The sequence below is a fragment of the Saccopteryx bilineata genome, chromosome 2, assembly GCF_036850765.1.
Source record: "Saccopteryx bilineata isolate mSacBil1 chromosome 2, mSacBil1_pri_phased_curated, whole genome shotgun sequence".
NCBI lineage: Eukaryota > Metazoa > Chordata > Mammalia > Chiroptera > Emballonuridae > Saccopteryx > Saccopteryx bilineata.
In genome coordinates, this window is record NC_089491.1 from 34351763 (window position 1) to 34378412 (window position 26650).

General features: G+C 50.1%; 1 protein-coding gene across 1 annotated transcript in view; it reads left to right on the top strand.

The window, feature by feature from the left end:
• The window catches only part of GABBR2 (gamma-aminobutyric acid type B receptor subunit 2), a 394966-nt gene that overhangs the window by 169826 nt on the left and 198490 nt on the right, over window positions 1–26650 (top strand). The window contains exon 4 of the mRNA XM_066256664.1: window positions 19964–20065. Within this exon, the coding sequence (XP_066112761.1) occupies window positions 19964–20065 (102 nt within the window). The remainder of the gene's footprint in view (window positions 1–19963; window positions 20066–26650) is intronic.

Below are 26650 nucleotides of genomic sequence, written 5' to 3' on the forward strand. Positions count from 1 at the left end.
GTTCCTTCCAGCGATGGTTGATTCTTCCCACCACGGGGCTGTAAATTCCTTTCGAGAGTTTCATGGGAATGGAATTACATTCTTCTGCAGAAAGCCCAGAGTAACCTGCCTTTGTGAGAAGACACCCCTATTGAGTTTGGTTCCAGTGGCATCACCAGCATCACCTTACGTCATGTTTTCTTCACCTCCCCTTCTTGACTGTGTTGCCTCTGATAATAAACCCTGTCCTATATTGACCTTCAGTCATCATAGACCTTGAAAATGCATTAGCTTATTCTACTCTTTCTAAAACCCTTAAGGTAACTTGTGGTTATGCCCTGTTTACAGGTGCAAAAAGCACTCAAAGAGTTTCCTTGCTCTCTTGGGGTGGCCTAGCCAGTGGGGACACAGCCAGCATTCCAGTCTCGAGTCACCTGACTCGTTTGTCCTCTTGCCACTGTCCCACTGCCTGCTGTCCTACTGCCTGCTGGAGGGGAAATACGGGCTCTTTATTGTGGGGCTAGAGCAGGGGTCTATAACTGTGGGCCCACAGGCCAAATCTAGCCCCCTGTTTTTTATAAACAAAGTTTTATTGGAACACAGCCATGGTCATTCATTTGCACATTGTCTATGGCTGCTTTTGCAATGTGAAGGTACAGCTGAGTAGTTGTGACAGAGACTATATGGCCTGCAAAGCCTAAAATATTTATTATATGGCCCTTTACAGATTCTGACTCTTGATTGACAGTATGAACTGTGGAAAGCAATAGACCTGATCTTAAATCCCCAATCACTGCTTTCTAGCTGTGTGACCTCAGGAAACTAACTCAACATCTCTGAATCTCATTTTACTTTACCAGTGAACTGGTCATAATTATATCTTTTGACTTTATACCAATGGTCAAGCAAGAGGAATGAGATGACATCTGCATATGAAAGGTGCTCAGTAAATATGAATTGTCATGGTTATCTTTCTCACCATGATGGATAAGCAGCCTTTTCCACTTTGCTCTGTGACTTCCTTTCTGGAACATTCCAGCATATTTGTCCAAGAACCCTTCATTTTTTCAGATACCCTCTGATACAGATGCAGCACAGCTGCTCCTCAAGCCTCCTCGGACTGCTGAGCAGCAGGTGTAAGTGATGCTCACCTCAGGCAAATGACTGGGACATCCTGAGGTCTCACTCATTCATCTAGCCAGTGTTGACGGAGCTGGATTCCATCCATTACACTGGGATATGACAGGGATTCAGACAGGGCCTCGGGGCCTCTAGGATCTCGGGCAGGGACAGATGGACAAGTTAATAAAACCATGACAACAACCCCAACCCCAGGCCTCCGTATTCTGGTCCTCTTTGGAAGATTCCCTTTGCACTCTGCAGAGTGAACACCTGTTCCCAGAATCTCTGGGTACTGCTCCCAGGGAGATACATGACAGAAACTGCTTAGCTTAGCTCAGCATCAGGCCCCACTCCCGGGCTGTCGGCCTGCTCAGCACTTTGATGCAGTGTCCACCCCAGGACGTGGCCAGCTCACCTGACCCGCCAGCTCCCTCCCAGGACACACACTCAGCACCTCTACAGGCTGGGGCTGGCTCCACGGGTTCCGGGCCAGGACAAGGGCAGACTGTCTTTCCCGACCTTGGAGGAGCTATTGACAGCCTAGCTGTCTCCATCAGTCCACGAGGCCTTGCTGTTCTCCCCTCACCACCGGCACGAAGACCGCGGAGACTTCGTGCTGTGCTGTGGTCGGCGTGTGGACAACCTCAGAGACTTCCCAGCTCCTCCAGAACAGGGCCAAGAAAGGGTGGGCCTGGGAAGGAGGAACAGGGAGTGCAGGTGTCCAGAGGGTGAGCTCAGCTCATTGGGAAATCCGGAGGGACTTCACAGAGGTGCAGCTGTTTGCAGTGGGGCTTAAACATTGAGCAGGACTTGAAGAGAAGAGAGCAGAGGTCAGAAATTGAACTGATTAATTTGTGTGTAGTTGGTGGTAAAAATAATCATAAGGGTATGTGGTAAAATGTGAGGTGAAAAAATTGAGATAGAAAATTATGTACACTCTGATGACTTCTGCCTAAAAGATGTATACCTGTTGTAACAGTTAAGGTCCTGGCAGGAAACAGATGGCATATTGAGAGAGTTGAAGTAAAGAAAGTTTACTCTAGTAGAAGTACTTTGGGCAGGACCAGGGGTATCAACCAGAGCTAATGCAGCACCAGGGACAATCAGTTTTGGGAGTGAGGACCACCCATGTGCCCTGAAGGACAGGAGGAGGAAGCAGCGTTACTGGAGCAAAGAGGAGGGACCACTTGACAGGGCCTGTATCCAAGTCAGGGAGCAGGTGGGGAGAAATACACTGAGCTGTTCCTCTTCCCACCCTCTGACTCCTCCTGGAGCTTCCCATTGGCCCTCTAACTTGTGCTGGGGCCCTCCCACTGACCACGCCTACCCAGGAGTCAGAAGACATGGGAACTCCAGTGATGCTGTCCATAAAAGTCGAATTCCAGAAACAGAGTATCAGAAGACAGGCTGTGGAGGGTGTGGGTGAAGGTAACACAAGAAATTGGACTAGTTGGGTTACTGTATCGAGAAAATGGGTAGTTTTATCACCTGCCTTCTTTTCAGACTTTCAGTGAAGTGTAGAAGTTTATAGTCTTCAAGTCAGAAGAATGTAACTGGTCTAAGATATTAAAGTCCTTCCATAGAAGAGCCCCAAAACAGCCACATTTCTCCCAGCTGTCCATGAGCTCCCAGCACAGTAGGGGTTGTCATCTAAGGACAGAGGGGAGGAGGACTAGTTTGGGCTGAGCTGGCACACCCTTAGGTGAGGCTGACCTGAGTCAGGTCCCCAGGAAAGGGACTCTGAGTCTTGCGAGAGGTTTGGGTGTGGGGACGGGAGGTGATGTTCACAGGAAGGAGGTAGAAGGAAAAGCTGACATAAAATGAAGTTGGAACAGAGGCCTCAGCCAAGCCCATGGGGAGTTTGGAGCTGGGATGGCCATTCAGAGATGTCCCAAATTGAGACAGAAAGGTTGGGCCAGACACTAGGTGTGGGCTGGCATGGGGAGGGACCTTGAATGAGGTTGTCCCCTTTAGTCAGGGCAAATTCAAGAGGAATGCATAGCCATGAGCTGTCAGGAGCCAACACCCCCGCAGCTGAGGATGGAAGTTTCCAGCAGTGTGCCGCGGTATCCATTACACGGCCTTTGAGAATGAGGGGGCCAGTCAGACCGGGGTGTCACTCTGCCAGTAGTCCCCAAATCTGGCTGTGTAACTGGATGCCTAGGGTGCTTTATACAAACACAGATGCCTGGCCTCCCTTCTTTTCCCTCCTATCAGAGCCAGAATCTCTCAGTTGGGGCCTAGGAATCTGTACTTCCACAAAGCTCCCAGGGAGATGAGCTGCACAAGCAGGCTTGGGAGCCACAGCTCTTATAAACCAAGCCCAAGGATGGTGGGGATGAGGGAGATTTCAGTTCCGTGCAGTGTGTGCTGATCAACTGCTCTGTGCAGGGCGCTGTGCTGGTTCTGGAACTCTGCGGAACCAGCTGGGTTCTGCCTTCACACAGCTCCTGCCTTGTACTGTAGGGATTTGGGGAAAGGTCCCGGAAGGGCAGCAGCTGGTGGCTCTTTGGGGGAGGGATGGGGAGGAGTACTGTTCTACTGCTGCTGTGAAAGACACAGCTTTGGGCAGCATCAGTCTGGGAGGCAGGAAACGGGGCCAGGCAGTGGCCACAGGGCCAGGAGGTGAAGTGCATCTCAGGCATCTGCCCACCTCCTCTTTGTTGTCACCTGATCTTGAGCCTGCCCCACCATGTGCCAGCTCTGCCCTCCTCTGTCTCCTGAATGTCCTGATGGCTCTGTGTCCTGCATGGGTACCCAGAGAGGCTTCAACAAAGTCCTCACCCTCCAGGCCGCCCGGCCTGGGGTGGGGGCACTCGTGTAAACAAGCCTTTCCTGTGTCTGTCATTGTGGGAACCCGCCGTGTAAACAAGCCTTTCCTGTGTCTGTCATCGTGGGGACCCACCGGGGGGTCAAGGCCGGTGCTGCCCCCAGCCCCCTCCCCTCCTCTCCTCTCCCTCCACCCAGCCCTCCTGGATTCTGGGGGCAGAGAAACCTGAGTTTGAATCTCGGCCCTCTGACTTACTGATTTTAAGGCTCTGGGCAAGTCACTCAACCGTTTGGTCCCTCATCTGTAAAATGCGGACAATTTTGGCATCTGCTTCATATGATTGTTGAGAGAATGCAGTTCACTTTAGGGTGGTCCAGCCATGTCCCCCACCGCCTGTTTGCTCCCTAGGGGCTTGGAGTGAGGGGCGGGAGGAGGTAGCTGAGGAAGAGCGGAGGAGGAGAAGGAAGAGAGGTGGGCTCTGGGGAGCAGTTTGTGCCTCTGCCTTCACTTCCTCCATCCACCCACACCCCGACCTGCAGTCCTGGAGGAGGAAGGGAGTCAGTGCAGGCAAAGGAGGAGGGCTGTACGTGCTGGGGCTGGAGGACGGCAGGCCGGACTGCAAGGCGAGGACAGAGAACCCACTCTGGAAGGTAGAGCTGGAGAGGAAGCTGCACCTAAAACAGGCAGTGATGCCCCAGGGTCTGCGAGGAAGCCTTTAGTTCCACCTTGAACTGAGAGGTGGACACTGATCCAGCTGTTTCTCCAGCTGAAGGAGCTGCCTGCAGCTGTTCTGGTTCTGCAGGGGTGAGAACAGGCACCACTCAGGTGGCCCTCAGCATCTGTGCCCTCACAACTGGGAGACAGGTTCAAGAACCCCAGATCTCCCTCAGGGTTCCAGCAGTCCCTCTTCCCCTCTATCTATATAATTCTTGAATGCCTTCTGCAGTGACCCACATCTGCCTGCACACCTGCAGTGACGGAAAGCTCACGCCCACCCAGGCAGGCCTTTCCATCCAGGGACTGCTCTCTTCTGGGAAAGTTCTGCCTCTGAGGCAGCTGAAATCTACTTTCTTGTGGCTTCCCCCACTGCTCCTGGACTTTCCCTTGAGGGCCAAGCGCCAAGCTGGGGGCCTCGTCTCAGTGGCAGCTTTTCCAGAAATGCAGGCAGGGTGTCTCCACAGGTCTGGACTTCCCGTCCCCTCAGCCGTTCCTCCGGTGACAGGGAGCAGGGCCGGGGCTCTGAAAGCCAGGGGGCGAGTTTGCGTTCTTCCTGTAATGCTCTCAGGTGTGATTTCTCTAATAGCCCTCCTCTGTTTTGGTGTCAGAGATGTTGGCATGTCGTTGATTTCCAATAGAGGTTTATTTATATTCATCATCTTAACTGGATAATATCCCTGTTTTATTAATATCCAAATATTTCTGTAAATATTGGTTTGGCCCCATGAGTCGGCTGCAATGAAAGCAACAGGCAATTTGTCCAGGAAAGCAATGAGGTTCAGTCTCCCCCCACCCCCATCCCCGCCCCCAGCTCAGTGTACCCTGGCTTCCCACAGATGGCGAGTTCCTTGAAAAATGTGAGGCCGACTGAGGGAAGACTGCTGGCTGGGGGCCCAAAGGGGGTTTGTGGGTTTCCCAAAAGGGGGGCCTGGGCCTGGGCCTGGTCCCAGCTCCTTGGGAAAGCCCTGTGCTGGGCTCAGGGAGTCCCAGATGGAGAGTGTGTGGTCCCAGGACAGTCTTTGGTCAGCCAGGGAGAGTGGCCTTGAGCACAGGACTATGCAGTTTAGAGGTGGGCACTGCTCTTGGCCTCGTCTTCATGTTCAAAGCCAGCAGTGGGGTTTCTTCAAACAAATCTCCTTCATCCCTGCTTCTTTGGTCAAATGTTCTTCTCCCTCTCGACTCCCCTGCCTCCCTCCCTCCCCTGTAAAGACCCTTGTGGTTACAGTGGGCCTCTTCAATCATCCGGGACTGTCTTCCCATCTCACGATCCTTCACTTACTGCACCTACAGATTCCCCCTTTGCCATGTGAGGCAGTGCACCCCAGGGATGAGGGTGTGGGCATTTCTTTGGGGGAAAGGGAATATTATTCTATCACACTTAAAAGTCTTTGAAACTTTTAAAACCAGAAGGCTGGCAGACGGGAAGACGGATTTGCAAGCCAGAGGCCCTGGCTCCCCTAGTTATTTGTCTTTCCCAACGAAAGTGGCTCCAGCATGTTCCTGCCCTGTGGTATGGTTCTGGGAGATGGCCCCTGAGAGCAAGTGGTGGGCCAGGGAAGAGGGACTGTGGCCCCCCATCTGTCCCCTCGGCCAGGGAAGGACTGTGGCCCACCATCTCTCCCCTCGGGCCAGGGAAGGAGGACTGTGGCCCCCCGGCTCTCCCCTCGGGCCAGGGAAGAGGGACTGTGGCCCCCCGGCTCTCCCCTCAGGCCAGGGAAGGAGGACTGTGGTCCACCATCTCTCCCCTCAGGCCAGGGAAGGACTGTGGCCCACCGGCTCTCCCCTCAGGCCAGGGAAGAGGGACTGTGGCCCACCATCTCTCCCCTCGGGCCAGGGAAGAGGGACTGTGGCCCCCCGGCTCTCCCCTCAGGCCAGGGAAGAGGGACTATGGCCCCCCGGCTCCCCCCTCGGGCCAGGGAAGAGGGACTGTGGTCCACCATCTCTCCCCTCGGGCCAGGGAAGGACTGTGGCCCCCCGGCTCTCCCCTCGGGCCAGGGAAGAGGGACTGTGGCCCCCCGGCTCTCCCCTCGGGCCAGGGAAGGAGGACTGTGGTCCACCATCTCTCCCCTCGGGCCAGGGAAGGACTGTGGCCCCCCGGCTCTCCCCTCGGGCCAGGGAAGAGGGACTGTGGCCCACCGGCTCTCCCCTCAGGCCAGGGAAGGAGGACTGTGGTCCACCATCTCTCCCCTCAGGCCAGGGAAGGACTGTGCTCCCCTGGCTCTCCCCTCGGGCCAGGGAAGAGGGACTGTGGCCCCCCGGCTCTCCCCTCAGGCCAGGGAAGGAGGACTGTGGTCCACCATCTCTCCCCTCAGGCCAGGGAAGGACTGTGGCCCACCGGCTCTCCCCTCAGGCCAGGGAAGAGGGACTGTGGCCCACCATCTCTCCCCTCGGGCCAGGGAAGAGGGACTATGGCCCCCCGGCTCCCCCCTCGGGCCAGGGAAGGAGGACTGTGGTCCACCATCTCTCCCCTCGGGCCAGGGAAGGACTGTGGCCCCCCGGCTCTCCCCTCGGGCCAGGGAAGAGGGACTGTGGCCCCCCGGCTCTCCCCTCGGGCCAGGGAAGGAGGACTGTGGTCCACCATCTCTCCCCTCGGGCCAGGGAAGGACTGTGGCCCCCCGGCTCTCCCCTCGGGCCAGGGAAGAGGGACTGTGGCCCCCCGGCTCTCCCCTCAGGCCAGGGAAGGAGGACTGTGGTCCACCATCTCTCCCCTCAGGCCAGGGAAGGACTGTGCTCCCCTGGCTCTCCCCTCGGGCCAGGGAAGAGGGACTGTGGCCCCCCGGCTCTCCCCTCAGGCCAGGGAAGGAGGACTGTGGTCCACCATCTCTCCCCTCAGGCCAGGGAAGGACTGTGGCCCACCGGCTCTCCCCTCAGGCCAGGGAAGAGGGACTGTGGCCCACCATCTCTCCCCTCGGGCCAGGGAAGAGGGACTATGGCCCCCCGGCTCCCCCCTCGGGCCAGGGAAGAGGGACTGTGGTCCACCATCTCTCCCCTCGGGCCAGGGAAGGACTGTGGCCCCCCGGCTCTCCCCTCGGGCCAGGGAAGAGGGACTGTGGCCCACCGGCTCTCCCCTCGGGCCAGGGAAGAGGGACTGTGGCCCACCGGCTCTCCCCTCGGGCCAGGGAAGGAGGACTATGGCCCCCCGGCTCCCCCCTCGGGCCAGGGAAGAGGGACTGTGGTCCACCATCTCTCCCCTCGGGCCAGGGAAGGACTGTGGCCCCCCGGCTCTCCCCTCGGGCCAGGGAAGAGGGACTGTGGCCCCCCGGCTCTCCCCTCGGGCCAGGGAAGGAGGACTGTGGTCCACCATCTCTCCCCTCGGGCCAGGGAAGGACTGTGGCCCCCCGGCTCTCCCCTCGGGCCAGGGAAGAGGGACTGTGGCCCACCGGCTCTCCCCTCGGGCCAGGGAAGAGGGACTGTGGCCCACCGGCTCTCCCCTCGGGCCAGGGAAGGAGGACTGTGGCCCACCGGCTCTCCCCTCGGGCCAGGGAAGGAGGACTGTGGCCCACCGGCTCTCCTCTCGGGCCAGGGAAGAGGGACTGTGGCCCCCGGCTCTCCCCTCGGGCCAGGGAAGAGGGACTGTGGCCCCCCGGCTCTCCCCTCGGTCCAGGGAAGAGGGACTGTGGCCCCCCGGCTCTCCCCTCGGGCCAGGGAAGAGGGACTGTGGCCCCCCGGCTCTCCCCTCGGGCCAGGGAAGAGGGACTGTGGCCCCCCGGCTCTCCCCTCGGGCCAGGGAAGAGGGACTGTGGCCCCCCGGCTCTCCCCTCGGGCCAGGGAAGGACTGTGGCCCACCGGCTCTCCCCTCAGGCCAGGGAAGGAGGACTGTGGCCCACCGGCTCTCCCCTCAGGCCAGGGAAGGAGGACTGTGGCCCACCGGCTCTCCCCTCAGGCCAGGGAAGGAGGACTGTGGCCCACCATCTCTCCCCTCGGGCCAGGGAAGGACTGTGGCCCCCTGGCCCTCCCTTTCCCCTTAAAGGACTGCTGTAATGGAGTGACGGAGCTGAGGGCTGCAGGGGAAGACGGAGATGCCTGGGTCCTGGATGTGGGCACCTGTCTGCCTGTCACTGGCCATCTCTGCCTGTCGGGGTTCCTCTTCCAGCCTACCATGTGGACTGGCCAGAGGTCCACCAGCAGGTGGGAGCTGTCATAACGGCTTGATGTGAATGGCTGGACAGGACCAAGGTCATGTCCTCACACCCCTGTGCCAGGGTAAGAAGGGCAGAGAAATGTCCTTAGGGAACCTGACCTCACCTCAGACCCCATGAATCCCCGCAGGGGTGCCCACAGAGCACCTGCATTCGTGGGCTGTGTTTTCAGGCCAAGACGTGCAGCGCAGGGGCATCTGCTTCATTCCTGCAGGACCAGCTCAGGACTCTGCATGAACTCTTCCAGGCTCGGAATCTTCACCCACTTCATCTGGGCCTGGACAGATGCTTTGCATCCCTGGTGTGCATTTGTTCATTCTCTTGTTCAGTTTCATAGTTTTGCATACCTACTGCATTCCAGAAACAACACCAGATCCTGGAAATCCAACAAAACCCTTTTCTCGCAAGGCTGCTGTGTTAGTTGAGGAATGGATGTGGCAGCCCCAGTATGTACTGTCAGCTCTGTGACCCAACTCAGAGTTGCGACCTGGACTCCTGAGCCCTCCACTGAGGCCCATGAGGCTTCCAGGCCTCCACCTGGGCCCCCACATCTCATAACACTGCTGCTCTGGTCCTCCACTTGTTTTCCTGCTCTTGGTAACTCTCAGGAGATGATAAAAGCCACAGATAAGTAGCTGGACAAGTGGCCACCAATTAGAGGGAAGCCAGGGTCCCCTTCAGGAAGCATCACGTGTGGTGTGAGGTGTGGACAAGGCAGGAAGTGGAGCTTCTCTGTGGGATCCTGGTTTGGACCAGCAAGCAGCCAGGTCTCAGGAGGCCCCAAGTGTATTCATTTCCTGGGGTTTCTGTAGTAAATCACCACAAACTGGGTGGCTTAAAGCGACAGAAACTCAAACTCATTTTCTTACAGGTCTGGGCCGGAGTCTGAAAGGAAGGTGTTCGCAGGCCAGGGTCCCTCTGAAGGCTCTAGGCAAGAATCTTTTGGGGCCTCTTCCAGCTTCTGGGGGCTCCAGGTGTTCCTTGGCTTGTAGCCACACCACTCCAATCTCTGCCTCTATCTTCACATGGACTTTTCACTCATGTCTCCGTGTCCCAACTCTCCCTCTTCATTTCTTTTAGAAGAACACTTATTATTGGATTTAGGGCCCACTCCAATAATCTAGGATGATCTCATCTTGAGATCCTTAAATTAGTAACATGTGCAAAAACCCCTCTTCCAAATAAGGTCGCATTCACAGATTCTGATGGTTAGGTTTTTTGCGTTCACCCGCTGGCTCTGTAATGTGAACATGTAGATGTCACACACGTGGACACGGCTGCACATATACTCACAGGTATTGCCCTGTGCAAGGATCACATATGTGCAAAAGGTCTGATACCTGTCCATTTATGTAGTTGTCCTTTTTAAAAAATTTTTACTTACATTAAACTTCAATTATAGGTTATTAAGGGCTCAGTTATTTGGAGAAATCTGAAAACTAGATGGCTCTTTTAATCTAAATGAACAATTTCTTCAATGAAAGCTCCTCAGGTTTGGGAAGGTGAAAATATAAACACACAGCTGTTTCTGCAGGAATTTAAATCCGTGCTCCAAGTCTTTGAGAAATGTCAGCGCTGCAGAGGGTTGCTTTAGCAACTACGAAATTTGAAAAGGCAAAGAACGAGGCAGGTGGAATTTTGACACACTTGTTCTTTTGGAACTGCAAGCATTGCATGGTGAAAGAAATTCCTCTCGAGAGTCCTGACCAGAATTTACTTGCGCTCCTCTGATGACAGGGAGCTCATTATGTACCAAAGCGGCTTTCTCCACGGTTAGAAAGTTCTTCCTGGCTTTGGGCCAAAGTCTGCTTTCCTGAACCGTCATCTACCTGTTTTTCTTCCCTCTGCCATGGACCTAACTGAGAACGAGGTGCCTTCCCTTCCATATGACAGCCCTTTACGTGTTTGAAGTCGGCCATCGCTTTCTGCCTTGGTCTGCTCTTCTCCAGGCTAATTTTTTAATTAGCTTAAATTAATGGCGGTTTCAGGGGAGCTCCAGCCCCAGCAAAAGTGACCTGAATTATTCAAAGATGTGAGTCTTTCTAATGCCTGTTTATTCTAATTAGCATTTAACGACAGTAGTGCCCTCTGCCTCTAACAAGCCACATTTTAACATGTTCCATATTTTAATGGATTTTACTTTGAATGAACAGTTTAATCAAGTGAAGACACATTTCATGAATGAATAGAAGTAAATCTATAATTATACGCTTTAGTCAGGTAAGAGGAGTGACATTTCAGCACAATCCAGGGCTATATATAGTGAGCGCATTTGAATGACAAAGTAGGTTACCTCGGCTTCCATAGGAGAGCTGGGAATTCGCTTTGCTCTCAAGTTCATTTCGTAACCTAATTAGAATTTTCAAAGAGTTGTAAAGAGCATGTGGTGCAGACCTGCTTCTCCCCATCTTTTCCTGGATCTGCCTTTCTGGATGATTCCTGAGCTGGGGCAGTGGCCTCCTTAGGGAAGGTGTCTGGGAAACTACTGGTCACCACAGGAACCACGTGTCCTGGGGCCTCTGACACTGCCCACGGACTTCGCTGTGGTGCGTTTCCCTTGCTCTGTCGGAGCCTCCCGGCCCGGGACGTGTGGTGGGAACCTGGTAACGGTAGCTGTAATACTACTCTGCGTCTCTCTTCTCTCTTTCTCATTTTCTCTCCTCGGGCCCCTCTCCCTCCTTTCCTTCTCTTCACTCTCCCTTATGAAGCGGTGCTGGGGCAAGCAGCCTACGGTCTGGGGGTTAAAGATGAGGCCTGGCTATTGGATGGGGCCGCAGAGGGTGGGGGAGGATTCCGGGCTGTTCAAGGAAGGTGGTGCCCGGGACCTGGAGTAGGTGAGGGGAGGTGACGTGAGGGGCCTTCAGGCAAGCTGGCCACTCGGCTGGGAGCCTGGCAGTTCTGTTGCTTTTACCCCTAAAATTTCTGATTCCCAACGTTAGCCGGCCATTTGGAATCACTTGGAGAGCTCCAAAAATGCTAATGCCTGGATTCTATCTCAGAACTCTAACTGGTAGAGGATGCAGCGAGGGTATCAGTGTTATTTTTTTAAAAAAAAACTCCCCAGGTGATTCTAATATGCAGCCCAGAAGGCTTCAGGCCAGTGCAGCCCCAGCCAACATCTTAACCACAACCTCCTAAAGGACCCTGAGCTGAAACCATCCAGCTCAGCTGGTCATGCATTCCTGATCCATGGAAACTGTGTAAAACCGATTATTCTTGTTTCAAGCCACTGAATGTCGAGTACTTTGTTACATGGTCATAGATGACTAGTACAGATTATTAGTTGGCCCCAATGCATCCTCAGGTAGGCCACCTTTTTGCCACCTCCAATACCGTGTCCTTATCCAGCCTCCAGAATCCTTTGCCTGGATGATTCCGTAGCCCCCTCACTAACCTTCCTGTCCCCCTCATGCCCCAGCCACTCATTGGTCCCACAGCAGATGAGTCATTGCTTTAAAACACAGCTTGAATCATGCCATCCCCTCCCTGAGAGCCTTGTCACAGCTTGCCACTGTGCTCAGGCTCAAAACCAGAGCCCCTCCTGTGAATTCCGAGGCCCTCGACCCCCGCCTCCCTGTCTCCCGTCTCCCTTATTTCATGCCAACACCCTTCCCCCTGTCTGACCCACGCTCTGTCCTAGCCCAGCTGGCTCTTCTTCTAGTTTCCCCACTGGCTCCCTTGCACGGCGAGACCTTTCTACATGCTGCTGCTTAACATGGAATCCTTCTTCCTACTGCCTCCCAGCCTGAGTCTGACTTCCCCATGCTTCTCCCAGAAGCATGCTCCTGACCTTGAATGCCCTTGTCTTGGTGGGTACTAGAGTGGTCATCTGATTCATGTCTCTCACTGCCATTAAGCTAGAGAGGCCCAGGATAGTAAATGGTTTTGCTCATCAATCAGAGCCCCATTACTACCTTACATGGTGCCTGAAACAAAAGAGATGTCAATATCATGATTGAATGAATGAGTGATTGAGAGAGACTGGCAAGAACAAACAGGGACCCCTTCCAGAATGATCACGCACTAAGTAGCTGTCCAGAAAGGGACTCAAGCCTAGCAGCCAGGCAGCGCCTGGGCTTGAGATGGAATTCCAGCCCAGAGAAGGAAGCAGGAGCCCAGACCGAGGGCCTGAGGTTGACATGGGTGAACCCCCAGGCTCCTGACCTCGGGCTGCTTACATTGCTTTGCTGGAGGACAGGGAGTGTCCAGGACTAAGGTGGGAGATCTATAGGGGCAGGGAGTCCACTGGCCCTACCTGTGGGCAGCAGAAAGTTGCAGGGCGATAGGAGCCTGGCAGACCTGCAGATACGGTCCTGGGATGCTGGAGCAGGGACAGGCTGGGTGGACAGAAGAGACTGGCCCACAGGGCAGTATTCCGAGTAGGGTACACAGTGCAGTTATTTCACAAGCCCAGCCACTGGGTGATTTCCAGAGTGAGCGTGCTCAGCATCGTCCGGGCAGCTCTGTGTGTTCAGTGGAGAGGTGCAGACTCCAGAGCAGGGAGGGGCCCTGCAGGGGGAGTGGCACTGTGGCCTGCTCGGAGCTGGCAGCCAGCCTCCCTGATAGGACAGGGACCCACGTTACACTTAAAATGGGTTGCGTGGTCTAAGGTTTGCTAAGCCAAAAAGCTCTGAATAATCTCTTCCTTTCCCAATCGCATTAGCTTCCCATCTTTTTCCTCTTCCCTTCTTTTCCTCCTCCAACCTGCCTACTTCTCCCCCTGCATCTCACGGGATGGATAAAAACCAGCTGTGTGTGCCCGATGCCTAGTGTGTGGATAGAAGCTGTGCACTCGGGCAGTTAGAGGCTTGAGGCCATTGTGATGGCCTTATTGGAGTGACAAGTCTCTGTCGCCCCTTCTTCCCTGGCCCCGTGAGCCAACTGTGGAGGAGATTGTATGTGGACCTGCAGGACTGCTGTTCAGATGGCTGATCTGACCTGATGGCATTTCTCCCTGCCCACCCTGAGCAGGACTCACCCCACTGTTCTGGGCTCTCCCAAAACACTATTCAGTGTTGCTGGCTCATGGCTTCTTTTAAGATATTTGATTTCCCTAGATTTTGAAGACTGATTTCAGTTGTTACAGTCCTTGGATTTGGGTCTTTAGCTCCCAAGGCTGCACAGGAAGCCTGAGGAGTCATTGGTGTGACCCTGGTAACCTTTATACAACCCAGCCCCCATGTCCGTGGCTCCCTAAAGGGCTCTGGGTTGCTGTCCTCGCCACCTCTCTCCTCTGAGCCTGAGCCACTTTGTCACTATCTCTAATAAACACAACCAGAACGGAACCCGGCATACCAGGTCTGGTCTGAGATGGACAGACCAGAGGGCAGCTGTCCCCTTCTTCATTCTAGATGTGATACTTTTTTAAAATGTGGCTCCCATTCCAGCTCACCCTTTTGGCAGTTAGTTGTCTTACCCAGTTAACATATTCTGGTCTTCTAATCAAGGGAAGAAATATTCAAGCCATTAAAAACATTTTTTATAACATTATCAATGGTTGGCTTAAAACTATCCTGTATCCTTTAGGACAGTGGGTCTCAAACTTGAGCATTTATCAGAATCACCTAGAGCAGTGGTCCCCAACCTTTTTTGGGCCACTGACCGGTTTAATGTCAGAAAATATTTTCACGGACCAGCCTTTAGGGTGGGATGGATAAATGCACAAAATAAAATTATGCGACCAGCGTAAAAACTGTGGTATTTTTAAATATAATTGTCGAACTTACAAGACAAGCGTCAAGAGTGAGTCTTAGACGGATGTAACAGAGGGTATCTGGTCATTTTTTAAAAATAAAACATCATTCAGACTTAAATATAAATAAAACGGAAATAATGTAAGTTATTTATTCTTTCTCTGCGGACCGGTACCAAATGGCCTATGGACTGGTACCGGTCCACGGCCCGGGGGTTGGGGACCACTGACCTAGAGCAGTGGTACTCAACCTGGTCCCTACCGCCCACCAGTGGGCATCCAAGCTCTCATGGTGGGCGGTAGCAGAGCAACTAAAGTATAAATAAAAAGATAGATTTAACTATAGTAAGTTGTTTTATAAAGATTTATTCTGCCAAACTTAGTGAAAATCTGACATAAAGTACTTGGTAAGTAATTATTATCATATGCTTTAACTTGCTGTAACTCTGCTTTGTAAATTTTATAAAGTAAAGTTACTTCTCTACTTTATAAATCACCATTACTGTGGAACCGGTGAGCGGTTAGAAAATTTTACTGCTAACAGAGATACAAAAGTGGGCGGTAGGTATAAAAAGGTTGATTACTCCTGACCTAGAGGGTGGCTTAAAGCACAGACTGCTGGACCCAACCCTGAGTGTCTGATTGAGTAGCTCTAAGGTGGGGCTTGAGAATTTGCATTTCTAACAAGCTCCCACTGACGCTGATGTGACTGGTCTGGGGCCACCCTTTGAGAACGACTGCTTTAGGGACACTACTTCGTATCTGCAGTCCATGTCACCTTTGTTTTGTTTTTTACATTTTAAAAAATGACTATATTTAATATTATTTTGTTTTAGTTTCAGGTGTATGGCATAGAGGTTAGACAGTCACATATTTTAAAAGTGTTCCCTCTAATATTTTCAGTACCTACCTGGCACCATACAGTTATCATGGTCTTATGGACTATGTTTCCTATTCTGTACTTTGTAACGGTGACTGACCATTTTGTAACTACCAATCTGTACTTCTCAATTCTTTTACCTTTTTTGCCAGTCCCTCAAGGCCCTCCTCTCTGGCAACCATCAGTTTTTTCTTTGTATCTATCAGTCTTTTTCTGTCTGTTTATATTATTCTTTAGATTGCACATATTAGTGGAATCATATGATATTTGTCTTTCTCTGACTGACTTATTTTGCTTAGCATAATACCCTCTTAAGTCCATCCATGCTGACACAAATGATAAGATTTTGTTCTTTTTTATGGCTGAGTAATAATTCATTTGTATATATGTACCACAGCTTTTTTATCTACTTGTCTACTGATGGGCACTTGGGTTGTTTCCATATCTTGGCTGTTGTAAATAATGCTTCAGTGAATACAGGGGTGTATATATTCTTTTGAATTAGTGTATTGGATTTCTTTGGATAAATCCCTAGAAGTGCAATCACTGGGTCATAAGGCAGTTCCACTTTTAATTTTTTGAGGAATCTCCATACTGTTTTCCACAGTGGCTACAACACTCTGCATTCCCACCAGCAGAGCAGGAGGGTTCCCTTTTCTCCACATGTCTCAGCTGACACGTATTGTTTTTTGTTTGATGATAGCCATTGTGACAGGTGAGAGGTGGCTTTAATTTGTGTTTCTCTGATGATTAGAGACATTGAGTATCTTTTCTTAAGTCTGTTGGCCATCTGCATATCCTCTTTGCAGAAGTCATACCGGTTCTTGAGGAAAAATATGTAAGTCAACAGCTATTGCCTCCAAGCTCATCCTAAATTATTCGTTCCTGGGGCTCTGACCCACCTGCTCTTCTCTGTGGTGCCGAGTGACTTTGGCTCCTTATGGATTTCGTCCAGCGGTGGTGGCCTGGAGTCACCACTCTGAAAGCAAAAGGAGTTCTTCCTTAGGTGACCTGAGCTCTGTGAGCTGGCCCCAAGGCCCTTGCCTTTAAGGACTCAACCATTCTCTATCAATATTCCTTCTGTTATCACTGCCTTCTTTGCAACAGGGGCCGCCCTGGCCCTCCCATCCAGGTGATGGGGCAGCCTTCTTCTCTGCCCCTCCCTGCCCATCAGTGCCCATCTCTTCCCTCCCAGGGTGGCCAGGGCCTTCAAGCAAATCAGACTCCTGCTGGCTCCCTCCCTGGACAGAACGTTAGTCCAGAGTCATTTAGACCTTCTGATTTTGGTGTAAGAAATTAGAAATCTGGATTTCTAAAATATAAGATACCCCAGATTTTAAAATATTGATACTATTTTGAATTTAAATAAATGTTAGGACCAAGCCAGATACTTGAGTGTGTATGTGTGTTGTGTGTTTTATTTTCTTGGAAATGAAGGGTTACTCCTTTCCTAGGACACAGTTCTGCTTTTATAATGGAAGTGAATTAAACAAATAGGATTTGCTTTGCAGAAATGCAGTTTACAATAAACTGCCAAAAAACCTTGGCTCTGTTAAACAAGACATACCTGCAGTTCCGGAAGGAAAAAGTGTTTTTTCACATTTGCTCAGTAAATCTTTGCCCAATGAACTGAATGATCCTTCTCTCCACTTATGAGGGTGTAGATTATTTTTTGCTTGTGAGGAAGATCAGTTATATTAGTTCTTTTCTATGCTCTGGTTATTTTAAAATAGCATTTATTTATTGTTTCCTCTCTTTGCTTTTCCTTCGAGAGTCCATTCTATTAACTACTCGAGCTGAGCACAGACTTCTTGGTGCTGAATGGTGGGCAGTGCGTGGCTGACGGCACCCACCATCTGTTCTGACCTGCTCTGGCTCCTCAGGCCTCAGGACTCACCCACATCTGGCAGGGCCCAAGGAGCCAGCCTGAGAGACTGCAGAGAACCCTGGGCTGGGTGTCACAACTCAGTTTCCTCACTTGTGAAATCAGAGGCAGAAAGATGACCTTTCAGGTGTTTTCAGTTTTGTTTGTTTTGAGCTCTGACCGCCTATAAAATATTTTATCTGCCATAATTGTATATAGCTTTCAATCACATGCTTATACAAAGGTAGATACCCCAAGCCACTGTCTTGATGCCTTGCTTAATTCTGGAAATGTTTTTTCCAGCTTGTAGGTAAACCTTAGAGTTTACAAAGCCTTCCCACATCCTGAGTACTTTTACTAGGCTCTGAAACAACCCTGTGAGCTACCCTCTGGATGCCCCCACCGTAGAGGTGAGAAGACTGGAGAGCTGGAGTTGTTTCCCTAAATTTGAGTGGCATCCCCATGGAGAGCCGGGCCTGAGTGTGCAAGCCCAGCAGTTGTGCATCAAGCTGCCTTGCTTTCCATGAGGGGCAAGTGTTCACATTTTCTCTGTTTAATAATTATCGTTTTTACACAATGCCCTCATGGCATACAAAACAGAATATGGAACACTCCCCCCCTACCCACACACACACCCCACTTCCAGAAAGAAATTGAGGCAGCAGAAATAAACTGCAATAGTAAAGGCAACTTTTTTCATACAGCAAGTGCCTAGTCTCCCATCGAAATGGAAGTAAAACACAAGGGTGGACAAGCGTCACCCTGACTGTGGCAGTTTTGTTCTTGGTAGAACATTCATCACAAGTATTTCAGGCGCTCAGAAAAGCACAGGTTAGCAACCACCCATGGACTCGCTACCCAGAATATTTAAATGTTCTCATTTTGCCCTATTTGTGTATTTCTTTTAAAGACATAAAATACAGCAGCTCCTGTTGAAGCCCCTTTGTTCTCCTTTCATGGTGGTGGCTTCCCAGTGACCATCCAGTGGTGTTTAGGGCCAAATTATTTAAAACCTTTTGATATATACATTAGAAGAATCTACCAAGTTCTGAAACAAGAAGTGTTTTTATTGTAAAATACGCATAACAGAATTGACCACTTTGAGCATTTTTAAGTGTGCAGTTCAGGGGTGTTCAGTACATTCATATTGCTGTACAGCTAGCACCGCCAGCCCCCTCCAGAACTCTTTGAGTCTCCCAAACAGAAACTACACCCATTAAACAGTAATTCCCCAATCCTTCCCCCTAACAGCCACTGTTCTACTCTGTCTCAGTGAATTTGATTTCTCTACATACCGCATGTAAGTGGAATGATATTTGTCCTTTTGTGCCTGGCATAATGTTTTCGAGGTTCACCGTGTTGTAGTACGTGTTAGAATTTCCTTCCTTTTTAAGGCTGAATAATATTGCATTGTATGTATATACCACCATTTGCTCATCCTTTCGTCTGTTGATGGACAGTAGTGGGGGTTGCTTCCACCTTTTGGGTATTACGAATAGTGCTGCTGTGAACGTGGGTATACAAGTAGCCCTGTGAGTCCCTGCTTTAGTTTTTCTGAGTCTATACCCAGGAGTGAGATTACAGGTTGAATTTTTGAGGAACCGTCATACTGGTTTTCACAGCAGCTGCACCATTTTACATTCCCGCCAACAGTTGCACAAAACTTCCCATTTCTCTATATCTGCACCAACACTTTCTGTTTTTTAATAGTAGACATCTAATAGGGATGAATAAGAAGTGCTTTTAAGGTTCATCTTCTCTTAAAGAGGAAGAAACCGGAGACTTGGGAGAGAAAGGGACTAGCAGAGAGGCCAAGGTGACAAGCAAGTCACTGAGACAGCAGGACCTGGATTCTGGGTCCCACACCTTCGCCTGGTTCTTTCTGCTAAAACACACAACGCAGGGTCCACTGCTTACATCAGAGGGTACATATCCATGGCCATGGGACAGGTACAGACTTTTAGATTTATTTGGCTTGGTCCTAACTTTGGTGTTTCTTTTTAAATTCAAAATAGTATCAATATTTTTAAATATGGGGGAAGTTCTATTTTAAAGTCTAGATTTCTAATTTCTTGCCCCCAAATTAGAAGGTCTGGTGTCTCTGAACTAACGTTCTGTCATGGCATGATTAGAACTGCCACCTTGGTTAAGGCATGTGGCTGTCAGTTTGCCACAGTCCCTGCCACTCTGTAGTGTCTTTCCACAAAGACAGTTTTGCTGCCAGTTGGTCCTGGTGAACACCGGAGCCTGCAGCCCCGTGCTTTTCAAGCATGTGGATGTCAGTCATTCTGGGTGTCAGCAGACATGCAGTTGTGGTTCACATCACAGGCTGTACCCCCTTACTCCTTCCTCTATTCTGTATCATCTGTTTGAATGCCTTGGCTATTTCTTCACCCTATTGCAGAACTAAGATTACAAATAATTAATACAAAACATAAATACTGTTGCGATGTATTGAACGGTCGGATTTGGAGACCATGTGACACTGTGGAGAAACACCAGCATGAAAGTCCGGAGACTTGGATGCTCATCTTGACTCTTCCAGGACATTCCTGGTCAACTTTAGTAAGCCCCTTCCCTGTCTGGCCTCCTGTGCCCATGTGCAGGTGCAGGGTGGGAATGTAGGACCTCCAACCGCCACAGGGTGCTTTATTGTACAGTGAAGATAAAACCCACTCCTTTCCCATGTTGGTGGACAAAATTACCTCACTCTGAGCCGCTGCCCTGGGACAGGCTGTCTGAACCAGACCATCCTGTGGCCACCAGCACACCCACCCCTCTACTTTTTCTTTGCTGATAGGTGAGGAATGACCTGACCGGGGTTCTGTACGGTGAGGACATCGAGATTTCAGACACCGAGAGCTTCTCCAACGACCCCTGTACCAGTGTCAAGAAGCTTAAGGTAGGTGCAGCTGGCCATGGCCTGAGGGACAGATGTGCTCTATGCTCCTGGGGTTCCCAGATCCCCTGGCAGTGACGGAGCCTCGAGTTCAGGCTGTCATGTTTCATCCTGGGCATCTCAGACATGGGGAGAAGCTTCTAGGAGCTGGCTCCCTTGGCTTTCCCCTTACTTGTTTGCCAGCACTGGCCAAGGGTCTGAGTGCCAGCCGCAGAGCTGTAGAGAGCTTCCTGGGTGACTGAGTATCTGTCAGCCCAGCCTGGGGGCACGCGAGGCACAAGCTAGCATCATCTCCAGTGAGAAGAGCCTCAAGGGAGAGGAACCACCTTGCCCAAAACCACAGCAAGGAAGGATTTTGTGGGACTGGAAGCCCAGGCTCCTGCCCCTCTAGTGAGAGCCACTCCGGGAACGGGAAGGGTCAACTAGAAGCTTGCTCGTTGTCCGTGGTCCCTAATTGTCATTTGTCCATGCATTCTGCAAACTCTCTCAAATACCTGGTTTGTGCTGGACCCTCTCCTGGGCTCCCAGTCACCATCAGGCTTGTCCTTGTCCTCACATGGCTTGCAGCTGGTGAGGAAAGCAGCTACTTCTCAGGGGAGTCAGGAACAGAGGGGCCTAGGAACAGGGAGGAAGTGGCTTGCCGCAGCCAGGGAGAGGGTTCCGACAAGCCTCCATTGGTGCTGGCCGTGGAGGACAAGCAGGAAGGGGACCTGCGAGAGCCCAGCAGGGAAGGGGAGTGAAGACAGAGGGCAGGACAGCTGTGCTCACCTCACACTTGGCATCAGCAGGAATTCCAGGAGGCTGATATCAGGTGGGGCCAGGGGCAAGATGCGGAGGCTGCAAACAGTTGGGAGCCAGTTTCCATGGGCCTGGAATGCCTAGCTAAGAAGTTTGATCTTTTATCCTAGGGACAGTGGGAGCTGCTCAGGGGTTTACAAACAGCTACAGACATGGTTAGAGCTGTCACATTTCCTCTTTCACTCTCCTCCACTCCCTCATGCCCACATTGAAAGCCATTGTCGTGGAAGATCCAGATGCCAACTGCTGACCCCTTCCTTCTTTCTTGGGTGGGTCCCAAGTTATACTAGACAGAGCAGGTGCAGTTTAGAGCTCCAATCTCCCAACATTCACCATGGGAAGACAGAGGCGGAGAGCTGAGGAGCAGGGGAAGCAAGGCACCAGTTCTTTGTCCCTGCTTGGGAGCAGACACTGCACCTGCCTGTGACCTTTCAGCCCCAGGAGCCTCTGCAGGCGAGGAAACAGTCGCTAGTGAGGGCCTGCGGGCAGCGCAGATGGTCCGGCTGGATCTGCCCAAGCCCCTTCCCAGCAGGCTGTGTGGTCTGAGGGTTGAGGTGGGTTGTGCAGGGCCTGGAGGACCCAGAAGGGTGGAATGGCCTCACTGCAGGAGCGAGCACCTGCAGTGAGGCTGAGGGCAGAGAGAGGGGCCTGGTGCTGAGCTGACATTCTCCGGCCACACACAGTGTCTCCCCAGGGCGGGCACTTGAAATAGCTTCCTGTGCTTCAGAGGCCCTGTGGAGTTCTGCAGGCTTTAAAATTTAAACGGCCTTTGAGGGCAGCGCTTAAGCGCTCGTTGAAAGTGCACAGGAAATTGGGATGGAACCGGGTGCTCTGCCTCTTCAACTAACTCCAGCAGAAGCAGGAGGGATATTAACAAGGACGAAAACAGCAGCCGACCTTTCCAGTGCACTGACCAAGGGCCAGGTCCCCCTGCACAGCCCTTGGTGGTCACGTATTTATGTCATCCTCCCTGGAGCCTTAGACAGAGGGAGTTGTCACAAATGGGGAACTTGAGGCTCAAAGAGGTTAAGGAACTCAACCCAAGTCACCCAGCTAGAAGGAGGAAGGTTGGAACTCAAACCTGGATCTGGTAACGCCAGGGCCCAGCTTTCTCCTCCACCCTGCACAGCTGTGGTTCTGAGAAAGGATTCCAGTGTCACCGAGCCCCGGAGGGCAGAGCCAAGGACAGGACGCTCAGTCTGTGGGCAGCGGGTTCCTTCTGCATGGAGCATCTTCCCCTGGAAGCTGCGTGGGTCCTTCTTGTGCCTTCTTCTCCTCTTTGCTGAGAAGTCAGTCTCCTTTGGCCAGACTTTTCCCTTCTCCAGTTGCTTCATTTAAAATGAAAATCTCTGCCTCTCTCGCTCCGATTCCCCCTTTCTGCTAATCTCTTTCTCCATTTCACTGGTGGCATCTGTATTAATTTCCGGGGCTGCCTTAACAAAGTACCACAAACTGGGTGGCTTAAAACAACAGAAATTTATTCTCTTACATTCTGGAGGCCAGAAGTCCAAGGTTGAGGCCTTGCTCTCTAGAAGGCTCTGGGGTTCTGTGCCTTTGCCTGAACGTCTAGTGTCGCTGGCGAGCTTTGCTGCTCCTTGACTTACAGTCTCTGCCTCAAATGGCACCACACCTTCCTCTTCACATCATCTTTGTACGAGGACACTAGTCATGTTGGATTAAGAGCCTACCCTACTCTAGTATAACCTCATCTAAGCTAATTCCATCTGCAATGACCCTGTTTTGAATGAGGTTACATTCCGAGGTATTGGGGGTTAAGATTTTAACATTTCTTTGGGGGATGCAATTCAACCCCATTAACAACATCTGTCCTACTATTTATCTTACCTCGTTGTTTCACCATCTGTCTCCTCCCACTAGGATGTAAGCTCTCGGAGACAGCGGTTTCTTTCTGTCACAGTCACTGTTTTATTGTCTGTCTCATCACCTAGAACCAAATCAAATTTGCTCAATAAATTTGCTGAGTGTGTATAAGTAAAATACCAAGTCTAGACAGACAAAGCCGACAGAACACAAGAATAAAATACTCAAGGACAAAGAAACATAACTTCTGGGAAGGTCTGAGAAAAAGCAAATCCCTGGTTTACTGTGGGCTAAGATAGAGAAGGAGGTTCAGAGGACAAGGACGAACACTAAATAGCAAGTTACAGAATTAAAATCTGCACGGGAGGCAGTAGAGAGCAGATTTAATGCCAAGGAAAATAAAAATCGATAATATGGAGGACAAACTTGAAATGCAGAGGAAATGGTCAAAGAAATCAATAGAATTTGAGGAAAAATAACAGTTATGGGTGCTGGAGAAGGGAGATCCTAAGGGAACATTAGGATAAATGAAACAGAAGCAAAATAAAAAACAAAATAGGCACCCAGTATTAGCAAGCACACCTAGCACCCAGATCTTGGTTTCTAATACCATTTTTTCAAGGAAAAGTAACCTAAAGAAATGGCTGATTCTAGGACTGAGGCAGGAGGTAGATCCTGGAATGTCTCGTGGTGCCAGAAAACAAGGAGTGCTCAGAACACCACCGCGCATGAAGGCGTGGGTCAGAGGGGTATAGCAGCCGACTGAACGAGCTCCCGATGGCCACGGCTGGGGCGTCTGAGCAGTAAAATAAAAGTAGTGATAGATTATAACCCAAAGTATAAAATAAGTCATGGGTTCATATCAGTATGACTGACTGAATAAGTAAATGGAAGAGAATAGACAAATCTCTTATGCTGAAGAAGTTCAAATAATTTATGTAGATACTTCACACTCAAGGAGGTGCAACAGAACTACTCACTTATTAAGTGACTTCCTTCCCAAGAGTACAGTATAAAGTGGGTGGGGGAGGGAGAATAACTCTACAGTAGAAAACCTAAAAAACACTACTGCAGACAGGTGATCAAGGTCAACGTCAGCAGTGGCAAGTCCTGTTGACTGGATGTGCTCTTTAAATGATGTAATAAATGGGCATTTTACCACTATGGTCTCCCCCCCCCTCCGCCCCCAGAATCCATAACCCCAGTCAAGCCATGAGAAAAACATCAGGAGAATTCTGTTTGAAGACCATTTTCCAAAATGACTGACCAGTATTCCTCCACATTGTCTAGGTCTTTAAAAACAAGGAATGTCTAAGTCAAAAGGAGCCTATAGAGACTTGACAACTAAATCTAATGTGGTATCCGGGATGAGATTCAGGAACACAAAAAGAACATTAGAGAAAGAACTCAGGAGGCCCAAATAAAGTATGGGCTTTAGCTAATATTAACGAGTCAACTCATTAATGGTACCAAATGTACCATACTAGCATAAGACATTAAATTAGGAGAAACTGTGTGAGAGACATATAGGAACTTTCTATACTATCTTTGTGTTTTTTCTGGAAATCTAAAACTAGTCTCAAGTAAAAAAAAAAATTGTTTTTAAAAAATGGGAGACAAACTTAAATGGGCTCAAGAGAGACTACTAAATTGGAGCATACAGAATTGCCCATCTTCAATCGTAATGGAACTACAGAGTCAACAACTTCATAAGGAAGTGTGCGGACTATGGGTGAGGCTAGCTGGTCTTTCCGCATTCTAGAGGAATTGGTGAAGAGAGAGTCATAGGTGTAGCCACATGTAGGCAAAACCTTTGAAGAACAAATATCAAGGGGAAAACCTACAAGTATCTAGGCCAGAAGAAAGCATATTTTGCACAAAGTACAAAATCCAGGCCACCTCGACTCCTCTGCGCATTCAATCCCAGAAACGATGGAGCCGTGGGGAGACATTCTCGGACGTGAGCAGCTCACGTGGTGCATGTGCCGGGTGCCCTTCTCGAAGGTCAGCCTTGAAGTCCTGTGTCAGCCTTCTAGAACCAGGACAAACTTTATAGCTGAGGTCGTGGCAGAAACGGCTGAGCAGGAACCACCAGAACCCATCGAAAGAGAGCCAAGTCTCAATAATTGTTATAAAAATGTATATACACAGATGCAAAAGTTCATTGTGAAAGAAAATATACATATACATAATCATGCAAAGATAGATATTGTAATAACAATAATTCAATATAAAAATCTAAATTCCATTATCGGAGCCAAAGAAGTAGATTAAGTTTAAAAAAAAAATGGATGCTAAACTCCTGGTCTTACGTAGGAGAGGGACTCCAGAAAGACCATTTTGTTCATGAGTTTCATAATTAGAGAAATATAAACTAAAGAAGGCTTGCAGTAATTTAATGGTAGGTGTACTATAATGCAAACAGAAGCTTCTGAAATATGGAAGATAAAAGCAAAGAAAATCTATGTATTGAAAAACAAAGCAAATGTGAAAACCGGAAAACAAAAATCAGGATTGCCAACCAAATATATAATCATCCTGACCATAAATTCAAATAGGTCAAACTCCCTATTATAAGGCAAAGACTTCCCGATGGTGCTTTGAAGAGCTAAGTCTAGCTATTTACAACAGAGAGACACAGAAAGGTCAAAGGCAATGGCTGGGCAAAGGTACAAGTATATCAAACAAACCAAAATAAAGCAAGAATCCCAGTGTTTGTATTAAAGCAAAGAGAATTCAAGGTTCAGGTGTTAGGGAGAGTCATTTTCTATAAATACAGGCACAATTCACCATGAGAATAACACACTCATGAACCATTATTGCTTGAAATTACATCTCACTGAAATATATAAAGACAAGCCTGTTAAAAATACTAAGGAGAACTGACAGAAACACAAAAGTATTGGGAGCCATAACATCTCTCTCTCTCTCTCTCTCTCTCTCTCTCTCTCTCTCTCTCAGTCTTGGACAGAAAATAAGCAAGAACGTAGAAGGATTGAATAATGAAATTAATTGAGCTGATTTAGCAGCTCTGAATCTAAAGCATGACCCCAGGCCTTAAGTTCATTCTGGGCCGATTCCAAACAGGGGCCTTGACCATTAACTGTTGCCAGGGCCAACTAGAAGTCCACCCCACAAAGGGGCGGCCCCTGGACATTTCCGTGGTGTGGCATTGGACCCTGGGGGGAAGGGAGAGGGCCCAGGTTTGAGATGCCTCCTCTGTTCAGTTGCTTTATCCCCCTCCCCCAGGGCAGCCCCCAACCCATCATTCAGGATTCAGATTATGGGGAAATCTCCCTATTTTATAAAGCAGCTGATTAGCAACTTGATTCTATCTGCAACATTAATTTCCCTTTGTCATGTCACATGGCATATTCACGGGTTCTCGGAATTAGGACATGGATATCTTTGGGGGGAGGGCATTATTCTTTCTGTCACGGGAGACCATTAAGAGAGGCCTTCAGGTGGACTGTTCCCCGCTCTGCTTCCTGGGAGAGTCCTTGTGGGAATTTCCTCCCCCTCCCAGAGGCCAGGAACCTGCCTGTCTGCCTGAGGCTGTGGTTCATACAAGCACCCAAGGGACATAAACCTGGAATAAATACTGTGCTTCTTCCCAGCAGGGCAGTTTTGCTCAGAGATATGGGCAGAAAAAGCATGGTTTTATTTTTAGATAAACATAGATATGTTATTAGAATGCTAACCATGCATGCATTTTTAAAATAAAATAATAAATGTTAAAGCAAGGCTGTGCTCTGCTGCCGGGCGTCGACGGGTTGTTCCCTCTTCATTCCATTCCTTAAGAGTATGTGTCTCCTGCCTCTTTGCCTTGAGGGACATTTCTAGTGAGGGGAAAAATGCCTAAGAAAGACTAATTTTAGCTAAATAAAAGAGAATACTCATTCTGAGTGTGGAATCAGTCTGTCAGAGCCAGGAGGGACTTTGGAAAACATCTTAGCTGACTCTCTCGGG